The 21,232-nt window shown below is 38.3% G+C and overlaps 1 protein-coding gene across 2 annotated transcripts in view; it reads left to right on the top strand.

Moving 5' to 3' along the window:
• LOC126278559 (prostaglandin reductase 1-like) overlaps positions 1-10,850 on the top strand; it is a 108,565-nt gene extending 97,715 nt beyond the window's left edge. Inside the window, exons 2-3 of one of the 2 annotated variants that reach the window (XM_049978751.1) lie at positions 5,203-5,559; positions 9,765-10,850. In XM_049978751.1, the coding sequence (XP_049834708.1) occupies positions 5,203-5,559; positions 9,765-10,217 (810 nt within the window). In that variant the 3' untranslated portion in view covers positions 10,218-10,850. The remainder of the gene's footprint in view (positions 1-5,202; positions 5,560-9,764) is intronic. The other variant, XM_049978750.1, reaches the window with a different exon arrangement.
• The last annotated feature ends 10,382 nt before the right edge of the window (positions 10,851-21,232 follow it).

Below are 21,232 nucleotides of genomic sequence, written 5' to 3'. Positions count from 1 at the left end.
TCGAGTCAAGCATTTGAATATCTATTTTTCATTCCTGGTAACTTCATAATTCTAAAGGGTGTGTTTCAGTCAACACTGTTATATGCTTCTTCTAAATCTACGTATGCAATAAACATATGTTACCTTTCTACTATCCGTTTTCTAAGATACGTTTCATGGTCAACATTGCTCTGCATTTTACTGCATTTCTCAAGAGCTCTAATTCATCCTCTCTCTGGTCGGTTTCCACCAGTTGTTAAATTCTGCTCTGAGCAATTTATGTTAATATGCTGCAACCACTACTTATTATACTGACGGTTCGGTAATGTTCACACCTGTCAGCATCTTCGTTCTTTGGGCATATCCTGTATACCAAGTGAAATACTTTAATCGTGCTTTATTCTTCCAAGGATGTTAATGATTCTGGAAATATAGCCTATTGCACGTATTTATATTCAGGTCTTCTTTGAATTGTTCTCTTAGTATCGCCTCCCTCATCTCATCTGCATTCACTTCCCCTTCACCTTCCATCATATTGTCTTCAAGTTTCTTCCGTGTATACAGTCCACCTACATACGTATTCGACTTTGGAGCTTTCCCTTCATTACTTAGCATTGACTTCCCATATTCATCAAATACTCTTTTCTACACCGATTCTTCAAATTTTCTATATGTAGCATCTAATTTTTCTAAAGTTATGCATGTTTAACCACTTTGGTACGAGACATATTTGGAAAGTCAGGTCCACTTAGGCCGAAATGGAAACCACTGTGAAAATTCGATGGAACTTTGCAGAGATGTGTTGGGCAGTGTCTTTAGTGTGCCTGCCCATCGCTCCACGTCTCTCTTTTCAGTTCGGAGCCAAAGTGATCTCGTAGAAATGCCTAAAACAGCAGTCTCTCGCAAAATATGTGGATCGGGTGAGAGATTTCGCCTGAAACTATGGACATAACATAAATGCCATGCGCTTTTTTCTTTCTTCAAGACAATTTTCAGCCGCATTCTGCAGGGGGAATGAAGACGCTATTGCGACGTTTTCTGTGCGAAATGTTTGATCACCCACAATACAGCCCTTAATTGACTGGCTCAGTTGTTCATCTCTGCTCAAATGAACCTCTGGCAACGAAGATAACATTTTGTCACAAATAACGAAAGGCAGAACAGCGTAGAGAATTGGTGGAAAGGACAGGCGGCTGCTTTCTGTGACGAGGATGCTAGAAAGTTTGTACAACGCCACGACAAATTTCTAAGTCGGAGTGGCGACTATTTAGAGAGGTAGCTGTAAGGTGTATCTAACATCTACATCTACATATATACTACGCTAGCCACCAAGCAGTGTGTGGTGGAGGGCACAATTCGCACCAAAGTCATATTTCAACCACCTCCCCCCCCCCACCCCCCCCCCCACCCCCCCTGTTCCAATCGCGGATCGCGCGAGGGAAAAACAACTGTCTGAACGCCTCAGTACGAGCTCTAATTTCCCTTATCTTTGAATGGTGATAATTGCGCTACTTGAAAGCTGGTGGTAATAATATATGCTCTACATCCTCGGTGAAGATAGGATTTCGGAATTTAGTGAACAGTCCCTTCCGTTTAGCGTGCCGTCTATCTGCAAAAGTGTCTCACTTCAAACTTTCTATGAGATTTGTAACGCTCTTGTGATGACTAAATGTACCAGTCACAAATCTTGCCGCTCTTCTTTGGACCTTCTCAATCTCTTGAATCAGACCCAACTGGTAAGTGTCCCATACAGACGAACAATACTCTTAAGACTGGACGAACTAACGTGTTGTAAGCTATTTCCTTTGTTGAACTACAGATCGCTTCAGGATTCTACCAATAAACCACAATCTAAAGTTCGCCTTACCCGTTACTTGTGTAATCTGATCATTCCATTTGAGATTATTTCGAATAGTCACACCCAGATACTTGACGGATGTTACCGCCTCAAAAGATTAAGCATTTATTTTGTACTCGTACATTAATGGGAATTTTCGCCTTGTTAAACGCATAGGTTACACTTACTAATATTGAGAGATAGCTGTTAGTCATTAACTGTTAAGAATAAAGCATTTTTGATTTTTCACTGTCGTTTTCATTTCGCGACCGATCGGACATTACTTTCCGAACAACCCTCCTATTTAGCCTCTAGCTACTCCTTGTCCCTTTTGTCAAGATCATTATTTAGATGTCTGTATTCGTTTTGTTTGCGTCGTTTGCTGAATTTTGTAGCTTCTCCTTTCACTTTTGGTAAAACGATATTGCAATAACAACGTAGTCTATTGACTGTTGAGCAGCTGTCATCTATCATGTAGGCTATGAAGAAAACGCTGCAGTTGTTAATATGCTTGTTAATTCCGTTAATTTTTGGAACAACATTTGGTAGCGGTTATCAGCGAACAGGTAGCCTGTAGGTTTCATAAGTTTTTTGTGTTAGTTACATGGATTTCTGAAAGAACGGACACTGCTGACAACGGACAGTCGTACGAAATACTTTTGAAATTAATTCGCTGACTGGGAATCATAGACATGGCGTAGTATGTCTGTACCTAATATATCTGACATCAGGGATTCGCAGTCGGCGAATTTATTTCAGATTTTGTTTGTATTGCGTATTAGTCATTTCCGTTTGTTCTCTAGAGTGCGAGCTAGCAGCAACGAAACTGTCTCTAAGCTACCTTGGCGCTGAAGAAGTGAAAGTAATATAAATATATGTTTTAGTGAACTACGCAAAGATGAATTCTTGACAGGAAGTTGGGCTGGAGGAGAATCTAGTTGCGTGAGAGATGGTCGTGATTTGATTACGAATCAAGATTGACTACAGAAATTTCACGGAAAACAATTTCAAATAATTGTCTCATTCATTTTTTTATTATTTTTTATTTATTCACCAGACTTACAATTAGTAGATGAATACGGACAAAGTCAATTGATTGTACATTTGAAAACATTCGTATAGTAATCTTCTATGAACACGGTTAGAGAAATGAAAACAAAACTAAAAATACTAATCTGGTTTCGAACATAGGGTACAAAAGTGTGCCACCTCTTTGGTGGAACTTATTGCTCTCTTAAAGACAGATAAATTAGCTTGACCGTCGTTTTTCCAGAAAAGGTCGAGTATCTACGTATAAGCTGAGACATACATTAATTTATATTGATCCCTCTTCCATTGAGTGAATCTTCTGGAAAATCTGGTTATACCACTTCTCGTTTTACCCTCATAATTGGAGATCCCATTTAGCTTTTGTTCGAGTGTTAAATCAAGATATTTTCATTGATTTAGTTACGTGGATTGGACGGTTGTGATTTGTAAGGTAGAAGTCTTCGGGAGTGTATTCTTCGGTAGTCTTTCCTATAGTAACTGATGAGTTTCTTCCTGGGTTGAGGGATAAGTGGATACAGTTCAAGCACAAGATGAAGATGTTGAGATGGACATATCTATGAAATGAATGGAGGGTTGGATGTATGGCAAAAGAGGCGACATCGTTTGGATAATATAGCAGCTGTAAATTGGGTGGGATCGGTGGTGATTTTTGGATACCAGCTGTGTGTACAAAGCAAATGAGTGGTGACAGTGTGGCTCCATGGGGCACACACGCAATTTGATGCAAAAATTGAGAGAGGGTGATATTGCTTGTTAAACTGGATGGTTGGCCTGTCATAAAGAACATAGTTATACAAATATAATTGCTTAAAAGCTTATAGAAAAAGAGCTTGAGTAGGTGACCAGAATACCACACAAGGATAGGAATAGGAAGTCTGAGATGCTAAACTTCTTCTGGCGTTCGTACAGGAAATGAACAAGATGAATGAACTTCAACATATAAAGATAAATTTGAATGCAACCCATTTTAAATTTGACAATCAGGAAATTTCTCAGTTTGACCGAGGATCGAGGTAATGACCAATACAAAGTACAGGGTTTTGTAGGCATGCAGCGGTTTATACGAAGGAGAGTCTAGATTCTTTAACGAGAGGGAATGTCGTAGAGTCACCAGACGAGTGCTGTGTTGTGTTTCTTTCCGATAGTGGCTTCAATATCACGTGCTGTATTGACACATCTAAATTTGTTCATGTTATGGGATTTATAAATTGTAACTTAGTAGCTAAGCAGGTAATGGATGTTTCTATGCCATTATAGACATATGAGGGCCAGGTGAGATCAAATTTGGATTTTCATGTCTAATTACAGTTCTTGAAGATAGAAAGCAAAATATAGGCTTTAATAAGATTGTAAAGGTGAAAATGATGACTTGCAAGCTATAGACAGCGTGGTGCAAGTTGTGAATGGTAAGATTTCCAATATTTAATGGAGTACTTACTGAAGATTATAGTTAGTGAGGACTGGGTATACCTGCATGACTTACGCCATTTCCAGGTTCGTTTAGCATTAAGTAAATTACCCATCTGTCTCTGAAGTGCAGGTGACGTGTACCGTGTCCAACTCGTGGTTCAAACTAAATCACCTCTGGAGACGACGAGATTCTCGGAGAATTACAAGATTTCATGGAGTGAAAGGAGCTTGGTGAGAGGTAGTTTTAGTCAAGATTTCTTGAAAGAGAGAAGCAGCATTCATAATGTCTTCAGGATATTAAAAATTGGCAGGGTCACTTGTGATCGGCTGATCTAGGTATGTATACACTTCTGGTAGCCATTTTTAGATTGCGGCAGTTATATTACATTAGTTTGGAAAGTGTTGGGGTATTGGGTATTTTGGTTCGAACTTTGTGTACGGATTGGGTCACAGTAAGTTCCAGTTGAATATACGACATCTGCATTTATACATCAGGGTAGTTTTCAGATGCTTTACTCAGATCAGAGTGGAGTTCCTTTTCTCGTAGCCGTTCCAGGGAAGAAGAATTAGGTCACATATTAGGAAGGTAATCAATTGGGGCTAACTGTTACGATTAACTTATGAGAAGCTAAGGATACTGAGGTCAGTATCAACTATACTGGTGTAGTATTATCGGTGTGCTTAGGGTAGGAAGTTGTATGTCTCGATATTATGTCTTATTAACGCATTCTTAAGTTTCTTATGTGTTGACAGTTGCACATTTAGTCATACGTTCACTTGTCAAAAATGAGAAATAGGCAAGGTACTGCCACATGGTGGGTGAAGTGGGACCCAATATGCCATGCCACCAGCATACGACGTCACTTGTGCTGGTGCTTTGTGTTATGGTATCAGTGTGGTGGTGTAACAGTGAGGTCTGCCCACAGGTAGCACGAATCGTGGAGAGCCGGGCTGCAGGTTTCCCAGTGGGGCGACACATCGTGGCCTACTGGGGGTGGCGCGACCGCACAGTGGCTGATGTGGGGCCCGACGTTCCGCCCCCCGTCGTCCTGTCGCCGCCCATGCTGGTGCCAGACCTGGGGGATTTGCCGTTATCCCTGTCCCTTGGGGTGCTGGGCATGCCTGGGATCAGCGGCTACTTCCCACTGCTGGAGGTCTGCCAGCCCAAGGCGGGAGAGGTGGTCGTGGTGAGCGGCGCTGCAGGCGCTGTGGGCAGCATAGTGGGACAGATAGCCCTCATCAAGGGATGCACTGTCATCGGGTTCGCTGGATCTGACGCTAAGGTAGGTATTTACATTTTGTTCAACCTGCCTGTAACTTTTGTGTCCATTAGAGAGGGTAACATTTGGCAGGAATATCATCAGGAGATGGAATCGTGGAGGAGCTTGTAGTGCACAGTGGGCAAGGGTGTAGCTGTAAACAAAGCAGGAAGTCAAATGGTTGTCGATGTTGTTGACAACACAATGCATGTGCATTGTATTTTATATTTTTCGATAAGTCTAAACAATTCGGCAAGATGACCTTAGTATCAATACTGAAAAATATTAAAGTTGTCTTAAACTGTCAACTTTTTGTCTTTGCATAAACTCTGACCCTTCACTGTGTGTAACTGATGACGCTGTGTGGGGCGAATGCGTGACACCAGCTAACACTAATCTTAAATTTATGAGTGAAATGGCTCTTAGGGATGAAGTAGTGATGGCAACAGAGGATCAAGTAGGTAAAAAGACGAGGGCTAGTAGAAATCCTTGGGTAACGGAACATATATTGAATTTAACTGATGAAAGGATAAAATATAAAAATGCAGTAAATGAAGCAAGCAAAAAATACAAATGTCTCAAAAATGAGATCGACTGGAAGTGCAAAATGGCTAAGCAGGCATGGCTAGAGGACAAATGTAAGGATGTACAAGCGACTATCACTAGGGGTAAGATAGATACTGCCTACAGGAAAATTGAAGACACCTTTGGAGATAAGAGAACCACTTGCATGAACATCAAGAGCTCAGATGGAAACCCAGCTCTAAGCAAAGAAAGGAAAGCAGAAAGATGGAAGGAGTATATAGAGGGTCTATACAAGGGCGACGTACTTGAGGACAATATTCTGGGTATGGAAGAGGATGTACATGAAGATGAAATGGAAGATACGATACTGCGTGAAGAGTTTGACAGAGCACTGAAAGACCTGAGTTGAAACAAGGCCCCCGGAGTAGACAACATTCCATTAGAACTACTGACGGCCTCGGGAGAGCCAGTCCTGCCTAAACTCTACCATCTGGTGAGCAAGATGTATGAAACAGGCGAAATACCCTCAGATTTCAAGACGAATATAATAATTCCAATCTCAAAGAAAGCTGGTGTTGACAGATGTGAAAATTACTGAACTATCAGTTTAATAAGTCACAACTGCAAAATACTAACGCGAATTCTTTACACACAAATGGAAAAACTAGTAGAAGCCGACCTCGTAGAAATGTTGGAACACGTGAGGGAATACTGACCCTACGACTTACCTTAAAAGCTATATTAAGGAAGGGCAAACCTACGTTTCTAGCAATTGCAGACTTAGAGAAAGCTTTTGAGAATGTTGACTGGAATACTCTCTTTCAAATTCTGAAGGTGGCATGGGTAAAATACAGGGAGCGAAAGGCTATTTACAATTTGTACTGAAACCAGATGGCAGTTATAAGAGTCGAGGGACATGAAAGCGAAGCAGTGGTTGGGAAGAGAGTGATACAGGGTTGTAGTCTCTCCCCGATGTTATTCATACTGTATATTGAGCAAGCAGTGAAGGAAACAAAAGAAAAATTCGGAGTAGGTATTAAAATCCATGGAGAAGAAATAAAAACTTTGAGGTTCGCCGATGACATTGTAATTCTGTCAGAGACAGCAAAGGTGGGTGATGTTGAGGGATTTTGGTTACAAAATGAGACACTTAAAGTAGTAAAGGAGTTTTGGCATTTGAGAAGCAAAATAACTGATGATGGTCGAAGTAGAGAGGATATAAAATGTAGACTGGCAATGGCAAGGAAAGCGTTTCTGAAGAAGAGAAATTTGTTAACATCGAGTATTGATTTAAGTGTCAGGAAGTCATTTTTGAAAGTATTTGTATGGAGTGTAGCCATGTATGGAAATGAAGCATGGACGATAAATAGTTTGGACAAGAAGACAATAGAAGCTTTTGAAATGTGGTGCTACAGAAGAATGCTGAAGATTAGATGGTTAGATCACATAACTAATGTGGGAGTATTGAATAGGATTGGGTAGAAGAGATGTTTGTGGCACAACTTGACTAGAAGAAGGTTGGTAGGACATGTTCTGAGGCATCAAGGGATCACCAATTTAGTATTTGAGGGCAGCGTGGAGGGTAAAAATCGTAGAGGGAGACCAAGAGCTGAATACTCTAAGCAGATTCAGAAGGATGTAGTAGGTTGCTGCAGGTACTGGGAGATGATGGAGCTTGCAAGGCGTAGAGTAGCTTGGAGTGCTGTTTCAAACCAGTGTCAGGACTGAAGGCCACAACAACAACAATGGCACAAAAAACTACAAGTTTGTGCATTTGGGCACTGGTTGAACATTTTACAGAGAACTTACCTGTGGGTTAAGAGAAAAGTAAATGTGGTGAGTGGTGGCCAGATCTAATAACGTAGACATTAGAAAGAGGTGACATCAAATAATCTCAACATGTGCTTACATAATACTAGCACTCAGATGCTGTTTAACGTCTTTTGTTAGTTCATTGGAGATTGTTCCTGACAAATACATACTCAGATTACTATACAGCATTCTGTTGGGTTGTATTGAGTCCGTAGGACCCTTTGGAAATGAGACATGCTTTCATCTTCAGGCGACAACTGGGGGACGATGGACTCATTCGTGAGATGTACTTTTCAAGAATTCTTAGCTCTCATTGATCTCTAAGGAGGGTTGGTCCTGTGGGTTAGTCCAGCGAATGCTCCCGTTGGTCCAATAACTTACGAATTTTTCTCTGTTTCTGTAAGCCGGCTAACTATGTTTTTAGTCAGTATTTTCCCACCAATAAAAATGTATGCCCTAAGTGATAGTGTAGTGACAAAAATTTGGGCAAAAAGTGTCTTAAAGTGACTCCCAAAAATTATTTAAATCTGTAGAGACTGCAAATTTAGTAAATTATTTCTTATAATATTTTTACCCTTTTAAGACACAAATCATAAGCCGCAAGTTTTCGTTGAACTGCGATTTATGACCAAACCACGCAGAAAAAATGAAAATCAAACAATTATGTGTTAATCTATATTATTTGTACTAATTTGTTACTGATATGTATCAAAGTATTTGAATCCATCGATAGACATAAATAGTCAAAACTTCACTGTTCTACAGATTTCGTTGTATATAAGCAGCACACACTACTTTAGCAGGTAAAAGTACGCAAGCTGGGGAAAAGTGCTCATGTCGGGGCACAAAAAAGGTGAGTATATTCCTCTTAAAAGACTCAGAAAAGTGGGGAACCAGGTGTCTGAATCCTCATTCCGCCTTCCTCATAGCAAATTTTGGCATTGGAACATAGTCACACTTTTTTGCGCTGAAAGAGAATAACACAGAGACGGTGACAGTGGAAGAGAGATAGTGTCAGCCTGACAGAAAGACAGTGGAGACAGTGATGTTGGAGGAGAGATGGATGAAGACAGTAGGCGCGCGAATCAAAAGGAGAGAGAGGAGATACTGATGGACACTGGGAGACAGTGGCAGTAAAAGAGACATGTTAGGAGAGAGAAGCAGTGGGAAATAAAGAGAGAGGAGAAAGTGGAAACGAAAAATACAGGTGAGTGGAGACCTTACATAGACTTAGTGGGGTGGCAGATCTGCACTTCCCTGGACCGGCAAACTTTAACAAGTATGTATAGGGGAGCGCATATTTTAAACTGAAATTTTAAATTCGGGGTGTATGCGAAATATTAATTTGCATCCCCAGAACTTTTGAGCTGCTGAGGTATGGTGGACACAACAGCAGTGCGCAAGAAAGACTAAAGGTGACAGTGTAACAAGAGACTGTGGCAGTGGGATATTGTGTAAATCAGTGGGAGAAAAAGGATACAGTGGGAAACAGGCAAATACAGACAGTCGTAGTGAGATGGATATGAAGTATGAAGAGACCCTGATTAGAGGGATTTATAATTTTCTGTGTTAAAATGGGGTGAATATACTGAAATTCCAAACTTTTTGGTGAGGTATGGGCAATGAGGATTGAAGCAACTGATTTCCACTTTATTGTAAAAATCTTTTAAAGAGGCACATATTTTTGAGCTCCGAGAAGAGCATTTTTCCGCGGGTAATTTACTGTGTTTATTAACCTACCGTAATTATCGTTTTATAAGAATATATTTTTTACACCAATACTGGAATTCATTGTTTTTCACAACTAATATAAGCCTGATATAAGTAAGCAACTTAGCAAACAGGTTCAACCAACATCTTGTACTGCTATGATATATGTCTCTTATTCTCAGGTGAAATGGTTAAAAGAGGAGCTGGGCTTCCACCACGTGTTTAACTACAAGACGATAGACGTGTCCACCGCCCTGAAGCAGGCTGCCCCAGATGGTGTCGACGTGTACTTCGACAACGTGGCGGGCGACATGAGCACCAAGGTCATGAGTCACATGCGCTACCGTGGTCGCATCACCGTTATCGGTGCCATCTCTCAGTACAATGAGTCTCAGTCCCAAAAGTTGGTCACCCTGCCGTTCACATTTCTTGCCAATCAACTTCGGATTGAGGCCTGCTCCTATACTCGATGGCACGACCGCTGGGATGAGGGAATCACCCAACTGCAGCAGTGGGTAAAAGAGGGGAAACTCAAGTACAGGGAAACTGTGAGCCACGGCTTTGCCAATACTCCCAAAGCCTTCATCGGCATGCTGAGAGGCGAGAACTTTGGGAAAGCTGTTGTCAAATTGTAAACACTCTTCATCTATCAAAAGGGGAAAAAATTGTTCGATTTAATTCAATTGATCTCATCTTTAATGTATGTGTTATAAAAATTGTTAACAAGTATAAAAGTCGTTAGCAAGAAGTTCGAAGCGTTCTTGACTGATTTATTTCAAATTTTTGCGCTATTCTCTAATAAATGTTTGGAGAGACATAGGTTACATGTTTTTGATATATATGTTGAATAAATATAATTTCCCAATGTTCTGGTAACATTCGGTCACACATAGGCTGTATATTTTTTTAAAGAACAATGCATATTTTTTCTTTTAAATCTGACTCTGGGAAAGGAAAAGCTGTGCTGTGAAAATGTGCTGTTACTTTCTTTTTCTCAGAGTCAGTTCTAAATTAGACACCAGGGCACTTTAACCATTAGACAAATTGTCTCTTCCACATATATTCTTGCTCCTTCTACATAAATTTAAACAAAATTTGTGTACACAGTACTGTGCTGTTTTGTTTTCTTCGCCACTTTCAGTTTTAAGAGGAAACAGGAATGTTGTTTTTATAGCTTATCGACTGTGTCATCTGAAGGTTTGCAACCCTATCTGGTTATGGATTAAAACTATGCAAAACACTGTCAGTGAAGCTACCGTCCTCTCTGACCCAGAAGTTTTGCACATCTCTCCTGTACCCCTCACATTAATGATCCTAACTGATTTACCAATTCATTTTAAGTGTTTTCATATCTCTATCTGGGTTCCATTTATGTTAACAACAAACAAGACTTAAGGTCAGAGAGAGAGTTTAAGTGGAGATGAACACAGAGGAGGGGTGGGAGAAAATGCAAAGAAAGATGGTGAAGGAGGAGACAGATAGAGATGGAGTGAGGAGGAGATGGAGAAAGATTGGCGTTTGGGAGGAGGACATTGTGTGTGTGTGGGGGGGGGGGGGGGAGGGGAGTAGGAGATGTGTAAAGGGAGGGAGGAAGAGCAGACATGGACAAAGACAGGGGCGGGGCAGGAGGAGATGGACAGAGAGTGGGGACAGAAGGAAATATTTAGCAACTGCGGAACATTGCCGGGTTCGCTACTATCAGTTATAATATCCTAACTTCCCTGCGTTGTGTGGAGTAAAAAGGATTTATAGTTGTATACACAGGCCTTAATAGTTTTATTAAGAACAATAGAACAACTTCCGCAAAGAGTGTCTCGTATTTTGAGTAAATATCGGAGCTGCAACGGACGATTTAACTTAACAGATCAATTTGCCTTGGCAATTCAATAATTACATCAAGTTAGGCGACATACAGTGACTTACAGAAAATAACACACGCAATATATATATATATATATATATATATATATATATATATATATATATATATATATATATATGATCAAAGGTATCCAGACACCCCCAGAAACATACGTTTTTCATTTTAGGTGCATTGCGCTGCCACCTACTGCGAGATACTCCGTATCAGCAACCTCAGTAGTCATTAGATATCGTGAGAGAACAAAATGGGGCGCTCCGCGGAACTCATAGACTTCGAACGTGGTCATACATATATCACAATCTTTCAATTGCTAACAATGCCTATCGCTAGTTAGTGCCTTCAGTAGTTTGAATCTTTCATTTAGCTGGCAGTAGTGGCGCTCGCGGTGATGCAATAGTTCGAGTAACGAAGATTTTTGTGAGTGATTGATGAAAAGTATATATTATTGTTAGTCAGGGCTATTCTTTTGTAGGGATTTTTAAAAATCAGATTGCGTTGCGCTGAAAATATTGTGTGTCAGTTTAGTGTTGGTCAGAATAAGTAAAGAGAGTAATGTCTGAGTACGTTAAGTTTTGCTCAGCTGTTTGGAAAGCAAATAATGTCAGAGGTTTATCCGCACAGTAATTTATTAATTTTTCTAAGGGGACGTTTCGTATGTCGACCCTTAGCCGAGGATAGCTCCCTGGAATCTTCTGATTTTTTTCTTGTAGTTTGTGTTATTACTGTAGCTATTGTTTATTGCTAGCGCGTAATTATAGAGAGAATTTCCTTTGTATTTGTAGTTTTTCATTGTTGTACAGTACAACAGTTGTGGCGTGTATGTAGATTTGCACCAAATACTTCGCAGCCGTGCTTGCAATTAACGAGATATTATTTTCAGTGCTATGTTAATGTGTTTTCTTATTTTTGCTCTTTAAATTGAGCTTTTTGTGTTACCGTGTGAAATACGTGATAATTATGGCGTGTGAAAAACGTAACACTACGCTCCAAAGTACATTGAGAAATGATACTGACGACGATCGTAGCATATCAGCACCACTGTGTAATGAATTAAGAGACATTCAAAGCAATAATTTGGTAATTCTGCATAGGGAAATGGAGCGGGCAATAAATAAGGAAGTAGACAGTGAAACAGCTAGTGAACAGGATAGTATTGTCGATCGATCGGTCGGCAACAGCTCGCGTCAGTAATCCGAAATGACAGGACAAAATCTTGCAAATACTGTACATTCAGGTTTTGGGTCATTACCCTTTTTTCAATCAAGTAAAGACACATTTTATGCTTTTCAAAATGGGAAGGCTTCTGGTGTAAATGCACTACCTAAAAGCACAGGGGAACGAACATGTTTGAGACACCAGTGCATTGTTATTACAATTAATGCAACAAATGGGACAACGGCTTCAAAAGGTAGACGCAATGGAACCAAATCTTCAAAAATTAGACACAATAGAACAAAATCTTCAAAATTTAGACACAAGGGAACAAAATCTTCAAAAGTTAGACACCAGGATTGAACAAACAAGTGAAGGTTTAACTAGTCTGGAACTGCGTGACAGCTATGGGCGCAGGTTCGAATCCTGCCTTGGGCATGGATATGTGTGATGTCCTTAGGTTAGTTAGGTTTAAGTAGTTTTAAGTTCTAGGGGACTGATGACCTCAGAAGTTAAGTCCCATAGTGCTGAGAGACATTTGAACCATTTGAAGGTTTAACTGCTTAAAATCAAAAGTCAAAAAGTTTGTAATGACATAAAAACACAAATTTGTAATCATTTTCAACCCAATTTTTTGCGTCATGAAAATGCATTACAGAATCACGAAGCAGCTGTAAAAGAACTGCAAACTATTGTTCATGAAAATCACGACACATTGCGGGCTAAAACTGACTCAGCTGTAGCTACCGATTCGGTGACGCAACTTTCAAAAACTCAGGAAAGCTTGGAGGACACAGTAGATACTCTAAAATTTTGTTCAGAAAAACACACGAAGGAAATCAATTCACTATCGGAGAAAGTAGGTGAACTTTCGAATCAGTTCACTAACTGATCTACGAAGGTAGATGATCTGAATGACACAAGACAGCTAGCCTTCACTGACACAGAAGAGTATGAACAAATTAAGAAATCTGAACAAAATCAGAATCAAATCAATACAGAGTACAAAAAAGAAATCCAGGAAGTACAAGATCAGTTGACACAGGTAATCCGAGAATTACCTATTTCAGAGGAGACTCGCGCTCCAACACGGGCATTTTGGAAATTATGGAAGAAATTGGCAAGGTGCACTAAATTTTGAGTTGGAACCGCCGACACGACGTAACAGTGACCGATATGCAATTCGTTGTCATGATGTTTTTTACTATAAGCTGTTCATTACTACACGTAAATTCAAAACAGTTCAGAATTCCGGCAACGACATTCATCTACAAGCGTGGCTTCATCAATTCTCTCATTATTTTCATCCCAACTGGTCATTAGAGAACAGTTTGAATTTATGTGTGGCTATTTTGGAAAATAAACCTGCTGTAAGAATGAGTTCGATCATTCGCGATTGTCACAGTGAAAGAGAATTTTATGCCTTGCTCTCAGCATATTGGTCTCAAGCTACTCAAGGTCGAGTAAAACAGAGCATCATAATGAGGAAACATTTCGAACAATCTGAATTTTCCAGTCCAGTAAAATATTTTGAAGACATCTTGTACAAAAGCTAGTATTTGACAAATCAGTACAGCCCATAAGAACTTATTCGCATTAACTTAATTAAATGTCCTGAACATTGAGACACATTATTTTGGCAGGACGTTGCAAAGACGACATTGAATCTTTTCAGGGACTCTTACAAGAACTGGAAATTGACACTGACAATCGCGGGATGCGAAACCAGGAAAACAACAATTACAGGTCTCATCCGCCACTATTCCGTGACGACAAAAATAATTACTGGACACGACAAGGTTATTGTTACATCGCATATCGCATATTGTGACCAAAACAGACACCACCCATATGACAATCGTTGCCAGAGTAATAATATTTACAGGGAAAGGTCACCTCTCCGTGGTAATGACTATGACAGAGACAATCATAGAAATTGACAATATGGGAACCAGAACTATTATTATCAAAGGAGAAAGAATCACTTCAGACACAACGGTCCACCGTGAAGTTAGGATTCTGGGAGAAATTCTCCAGCACTTGACCGTCAGGAAAGAAATATGGAAACTACCGACAAGTCGACAGACGACATAATCTTAACAACAGACCAGAATTTAACCAAAATTGGCGTGATTCAAACAGGGCAGGGCCCTCTCGACAAGGCGAATTTGTAGAAGTTAGATCGCCAAATCCCAGTAACGAAGTGTGACAACAAAGACGTAACAGACAATGACTCCCACCACAGGGGGCCACGTGCGCTGGCTGGGGTTGAGAAAAATAACATAAGCTATCCTTGAGAAAAATTCCAGTATTCTTTACCGACGTATACCGCGTGATAATTGTGTTGAAGTTGAAACTTTGCATACTAGGAAGAGTGAAGGATTAAACACATTTCACATGTAAAACCATTTATTGAGAGATAATTTGCTTTCTGAATTAGTCATTGCTATAAGATTTCTACTTCAAGTTACTAGAGCACTTTGTCACACTTTGAAACTAATAATATGAAACAATGTTTTTAAGTTAACTATGCAGGCAAGAACCTAGGGAACTTATTTAGACAGTAATTACGAATTCATTGTTTTAGTGAATAGACGACACAGTGTTATGGTGTGTACATACTTGATGGTTAGTTGCATGATATTGTAATTACTATAAGGCTTACATACTTAGAACATATACTGCTAATGAGACTTTAATGCAACATTTTGGTTTACTTGAAAAGAAATTCTTTATTTAAGGTACTTTCTGAGAGATTACAGATGACTTAGTATTTGGTTTGTTTGACAGCTACACGATTGTATCACGACACTACTAATGAGTGACACAATTTACATTATTGCTTTTGCGATGTATCTATTTTATATCTGCACAGCTTTCTACATTCTTATGAAAAGTAAAACATGTTTTAGTAGTAACTTTTGTGGTATAGCTACAATGAGACAGCCTTTCCTGTAGCACAACAATACTTTACAATATAGTTCTTTCTTAATCACGGCAGTGAGCATAATAACTACGATATCTATATGCATAGCATTTCACTTTTGTTTATGATGAGGTAAGTACATTGGCTTCTGCAGAACTTTGCTTATGGGCGACGATAACTATGAAACTTGGCCCATTTTTACCGTCAAGTAATGACAGAAATTATCTTACAGTAATCTGCACAGTTCAGCGCTACAGGAAACGCATTTGAGTGATTAAATTTTTGTACTTGGAACATTTTTAGAAAGATTCTTGAATTACAAAGATACAAAGAAGTTTTTCAGTGCGACATTGCATTCCGTCGCTGTAATCTGTAACACCTGAGGGTATAATCACATTAATCCTTAGAGCTACATGCCTACTTCGTGTATTAAGTGTGTGGCAAGTGCTAGGAGCCCTAGCTAATATGGTATTTGCTTATTCAATTTTACACAACAGTACCATATTTCTCTAACACAGAAAATCATTTAAGAGAGACAAACAGTTTTTCTACTATTTCAGTGAATTCACACTTTCAAAATTTTATTTTGTCTGCACATTGTGAACTGTTCATATTTGTTCAGAACCATTCTGACACTATGAGAGCTTTGAATGATGCGTTTGGTATGTGATCATGATTTTTTAAAATACGTTTGAGATAGATGACACTACTGAAGCGAGCAGAGAATTTTTTTTTGTTCTGAAATGATTGAAAGAAGCTGTGAGGATTTTGAGATTTTATTGATATGCTATGATGATATTATTACGACGACGATGTGTGTTATGATGTTGAGATATGTTTATGATGCATAAGATGATGCTATATGAGGAATGTGAGTACATATTTTATGTATATGAATAATGAGTAGGGGCTAGGGACCATAGTTTGTAAAAAGGATATTGGAAACCAAGAATCATACTTTAAAAGTTATGAAATGTGTGTACATGTGTGAATGTATCACAATACCGGCGGAAATTTTTGGACCCTGTTATTTATATGAGATTTTGTTTCTACATACTTCTAACGTAAATTTTCAACCTGTGAATTTTTTATTTGAGACTGTCACTGTAGCGGAAATCGCTGTTGTGAATATTTCAGTAAAGGTAACTGACCTTGACGTAATCCACTGTGGGTGCCCAGTGGTGCGACAGTTGCCTGGAAAGAAAAAAACTAGTGTTTGCCTTTCAGAAGCAAAGGTGTAGAAAAAAGAGGTCATTCACCTCATTATTGACATTTCTTAGCAGAAAGCGCCGCAAATACGACACGCTCATAGCTGAAAACATATGATTACACTTTGGAGCTCATAATTTCTGATATTTACTAAAATGCCCTATGAAATAATGAGAAATATCTTACATCTATACAACTTATTATATCTACTCTCTTTCTAATTGAGAAATTTTTTCCGATTTATGAAATGCCATATGGCTAGTGAATGATGTTTCGTGCCTTGCTTTATATATATATATATATATATATATATATATATATATATATATATATATATATATATATATATATATATATGCCTATTTTGTTTAATATCTAGTTTCTAGCTGCATTGGTTAAAATAAAATTTAATAACTGTACTAATGTAAACATTTTCTGTCTACAGATCCATTAAATAATAATTTTATGATCTACTTTCTTTTTAAAAAAAGGAGAGCATAAATAGACATTTCCCTTCACAGGAATTGCATACATAATTTTTTAACGGCTTGGTAACTTGTTTGATAGAGTAAGTTATTGTGATGCATCACTCTAGTGTTAAGATGTGACATAGGTATTAGACATGGCTGTCTTTACTGTAATATTTTTTCTTTTTGCTTGAGCTTTGTCATGTTTAGGTATAAGTTGTTGCACTTCCTGCTGCTTTTTGTAAGGCATTGTCCTACGGAATTTCACTTTGTGTTACTCTGCTAAGGCAGTTTCACTGCTGATTTACTTTTCTTGCTAATTTATATTTATTACTGCTTGCTTTGCCACTTTGCATTTTTTCTAGTTCTTGTTTGTGTTAATGTTTGAGCTGCTGCATTGCCTCGTCCCTTAGTTTATGTATCTGAGCTCAGTAGACTTAAGTAAGCTTAAGAGGGGGAGATACTATATAAGAAACTAACCATGAAGAAGAGGGAAATAATGCTTTGAGAAGTTATAAGAAAAAGTTTAGCCAAAAAGATAGTGTACATTGAAGAGTAACTATTTTGAAATAGGATATGAATAGAATACAGAAAGCATGCATAGATAGTACTTTTGGGAATAATGATGAACTAAGGAAGATCTCTGAGAAGTAAAGAAAATTTTGTTTCAAATTAAAAACGATAAATACTGCAGTACCAAACGTTACACTGAAAACAAACCCTGTCCTTTCCTTTTGTGTGATTCCACTATGTGTTTATGTCTACCCTTGTGTGTCTATGTTCTTCCTGTCTCTATGTGTTTATCTGATACTAAGCTGCATTCACCATGATGAGGAATACTGTTACCCTCAAATATAATTTCCATTAATAATATGTTTTTGTACTTTGTAAAGATGTTTAGACATTATTTATTCTGTTCTGTTTTCAATGTTAATGTTTCGAAAGATATTGTTTTTTATTTATATACTTATGTCATAATTTCTGTAACACTGTTTATTTGTATTCTTTTGTAATGCCTGGATTACTACTAATGTTATCATAATATTTTAACGATGTTTTTCTGTATATTTGTAATTGTATTCTCATGTTATTAAATTAGACACCAGGTCTCCAAATTAAGTATATAGTAGGGTTTCATTTCAGTGAACACGTTTCTGTTTTCATAGTATATGCACAATATGTAAGACGTTAAAAAAAATGCATTGTGTTAGTGCTTGGACGTGTGTTGATATTACAGCAAGGGACTGGTTTACAGCATTGCTGGTTAGAAAGACATTTCAAAACGTTTTGCAGAACTATGCATTTGGTATGTTTTACACATCACACTTTTTCGCACACTCGCACACCACTGTTTCTTTTCGGTTTTATACTCCTAAGTAGGTATTGTGGTTTCTGTTTTGTAGTGTTTCCAACATAACATTGCCTCTAGTTTGTGGTTCATTCATACTGTTTTTCGGTTTGTTGTATGTGTGTAATTCTATTTAATTATGTTGCTGTGTATTTATGTACTGTGTAAGAGTCGTGAAGTAATAGTGCCGCATTTCCTTTTTTGTGAGTGGGGGGAGCGGGAAGTCATCATGAGAGGATATAAGTGTATATTAGTGTGATGGACTGTGAGTTGGAGGAGAAGTCGTAGAGCAAGAAGTGAAATGAAACTGAGCGCGGTTGTGTGGGAGAGTGGGAGAAGGTGAAGGATGGAATGGGCTTCTTTTTCGTGTAATGTCATCAATTATTTCATATGCAGTATGGTTTCCAATATTTATTTGGTCATTGAGCAACGTTTATTTTGTGTTAATGCTTTGTTTATGTAGAAATTTTCTTGGAGTGGGAGGAGGTGGCTGTCTTTACTGATTCTTACGATGTTCATGTCTTTTTTAATATTGCATAGCCTATGGTGATCTTGTCGTAGAAGATATGCAAATATGGGATGGTTTGTCCTGTATTTAAATTCTCTGGTGTGTTCTTTATATCTTGTGTCGAATGTCCTGCCGGTCATTCCAAAGTATATTTTTTTACAAGATCTGCAACTGTGTTCATAGATGTCAGGTTGTTGGTATCCGTCTGGTTTTGATTTCAGTTTTGGGATGTGCTTTTGTATTGAGGTGTTCGATTTGTAAGCAATGTGTATGAGTTGTTTCTTGAATATGTTACGTATTTTATTAGTGAATTTTTGTGGTAGGTCATTGTATGCCCTGTTTTTGTGGTAGTGCAATTTGTATGTGTTGATGTGGTTTGGGAAGATTTTGCCATTGTTTGTGTCTCTATTTTTCCCTTTAGTTTGTTCCCTTCAGTTGTCTCTTTGTGTCCATTTTTAATACTCTTTGTTTTATAATGGGTAGCTCTTTCTGGTAATCAGAAGTGTTTAAGGGGATCGTGTTCAGTCTGTTTATCATGTATTTGTGATTCTGAGGGTGGTTTGACGTTGCATTTAAGATAGTGTGACTTGTTCTGGGTTTTCTGTATATGTCAAATGTGTATCTGTTACTGTCTTCATTTATGGTTATGACTAGAAAGCTGTGAGTTGTCTTGTTCTTCTTGTATTGTGAACTTTATGTTTTTGAGGACAGTATTTATGTCTTTGTGTCGTTGTTGTATTCAATTTTTGTATTCATCTACCGTGCAAATTATGTCATCCACGTATCTGTATCAGAAGATTATGTTGTAGCTTTTCTTCGTTATTATTATCCTATATGGTTATTGAAAATTTTGGCTAATGTTCCTGAAATCGGTGAACTATGGGGTAAACCTTCTTCTTGACAATAACACACGTAATAAAAAGACGTTCGTAGGTATTCCTTTCCCAAGAGCTGAACGACTGCTCAAGCACATGACAAGGAAACGTCATCTGCGGGACTTGACAAACGAAACAGAGAAGCATCGTAATTGTAGTACCATGACATGGGTTATTACAGATCCGTTTCACTACACTGCAAACATTTTAAATAAAAGTAAGATTATTCTGTAACGTTTATCTCATCATTCTGTTTTACAAAATTTGTGCAGCACACATATACAAATGATTTTTGATTTTACTGGATATAGCTTATGTATAGTAAACGGTGTATTAAACCAAATGAAGATTGATCCCCTAAACTGATTTTTCCAAAACGTGCCTTCTATTCTCAACATCATACAATAGATTGCATGGTACTAGATTATTTGTGTGTATTTGTTACAGTCATATGTATCAAATCTTTGTTTGTCATACTGAGTGTAACTTCGCTTCTGAGAGTAACTTCTGAACAATAACAACTGGACGATATGTCGTAGTTATTTGATACCATAACTACCACTATCCTATACCACGCTCGTTTGTTTTGTCAGTATAAAACATGTTCACTGTTCACCGTTGTCGCGGTATTTCTTCTGTAGAATATGCTGTCTCTTTGGCTGTAAGCACAGACAGCCTCCACTATGTTGATTACATACTTCTTTGCACTAGTATTTCCTCTTAACGTTAGTCACTTGTCACCTGAAGATACCCTGTGCCTCTACATATGCACCAATTTATTAGCTGACCAACCAACCAAATTCCTGGCAGCCTACACAAGTCTCGTGCGACTGCACCCAGATATTGCAGCACCCCCCTCTCATGGCTTGTTTATCTTAAGTTCATTGCTTCCATGTTCTGCTAGATACTGCTTGGTTCTACACATAAACAAAAACGTTGGTTTTTCTTGCTGTTTTAGAGATAAAAAGACCAAACATAGCCTATAGAATGCTGTGGACAAAGAAGTGACAAATGCAAGGAGAAAAATTCACCCATGTTCCGTTACTTAAGTACGTGTGATCTGATGATTTTCGTAACTATATAAAACTGGATGAATCATGAATTTCGGAACTGTTGAACATCATCAAATGACTCTTAACGAAAAAGGATACAGTAATGGGCAAGAACGTGAGCTGCAAAGAGAGGCTGTTAGCAGCATTAAGGTTTCTATCCACTGGCAGAAGTGAAGAGGACCTCAACTTCAGTGCTTTTTTATCCCACAACTATTAACTAGAATTATTCCT

The sequence above is a fragment of the Schistocerca gregaria genome, chromosome 6 (assembly GCF_023897955.1).
Source record: "Schistocerca gregaria isolate iqSchGreg1 chromosome 6, iqSchGreg1.2, whole genome shotgun sequence".
Classification (NCBI taxonomy): Eukaryota; Metazoa; Arthropoda; class Insecta; order Orthoptera; family Acrididae; genus Schistocerca; species Schistocerca gregaria.
Note: the sequence above shows the minus strand (reverse complement) of the source record. Positions and strands in the feature narration are given on the sequence as shown.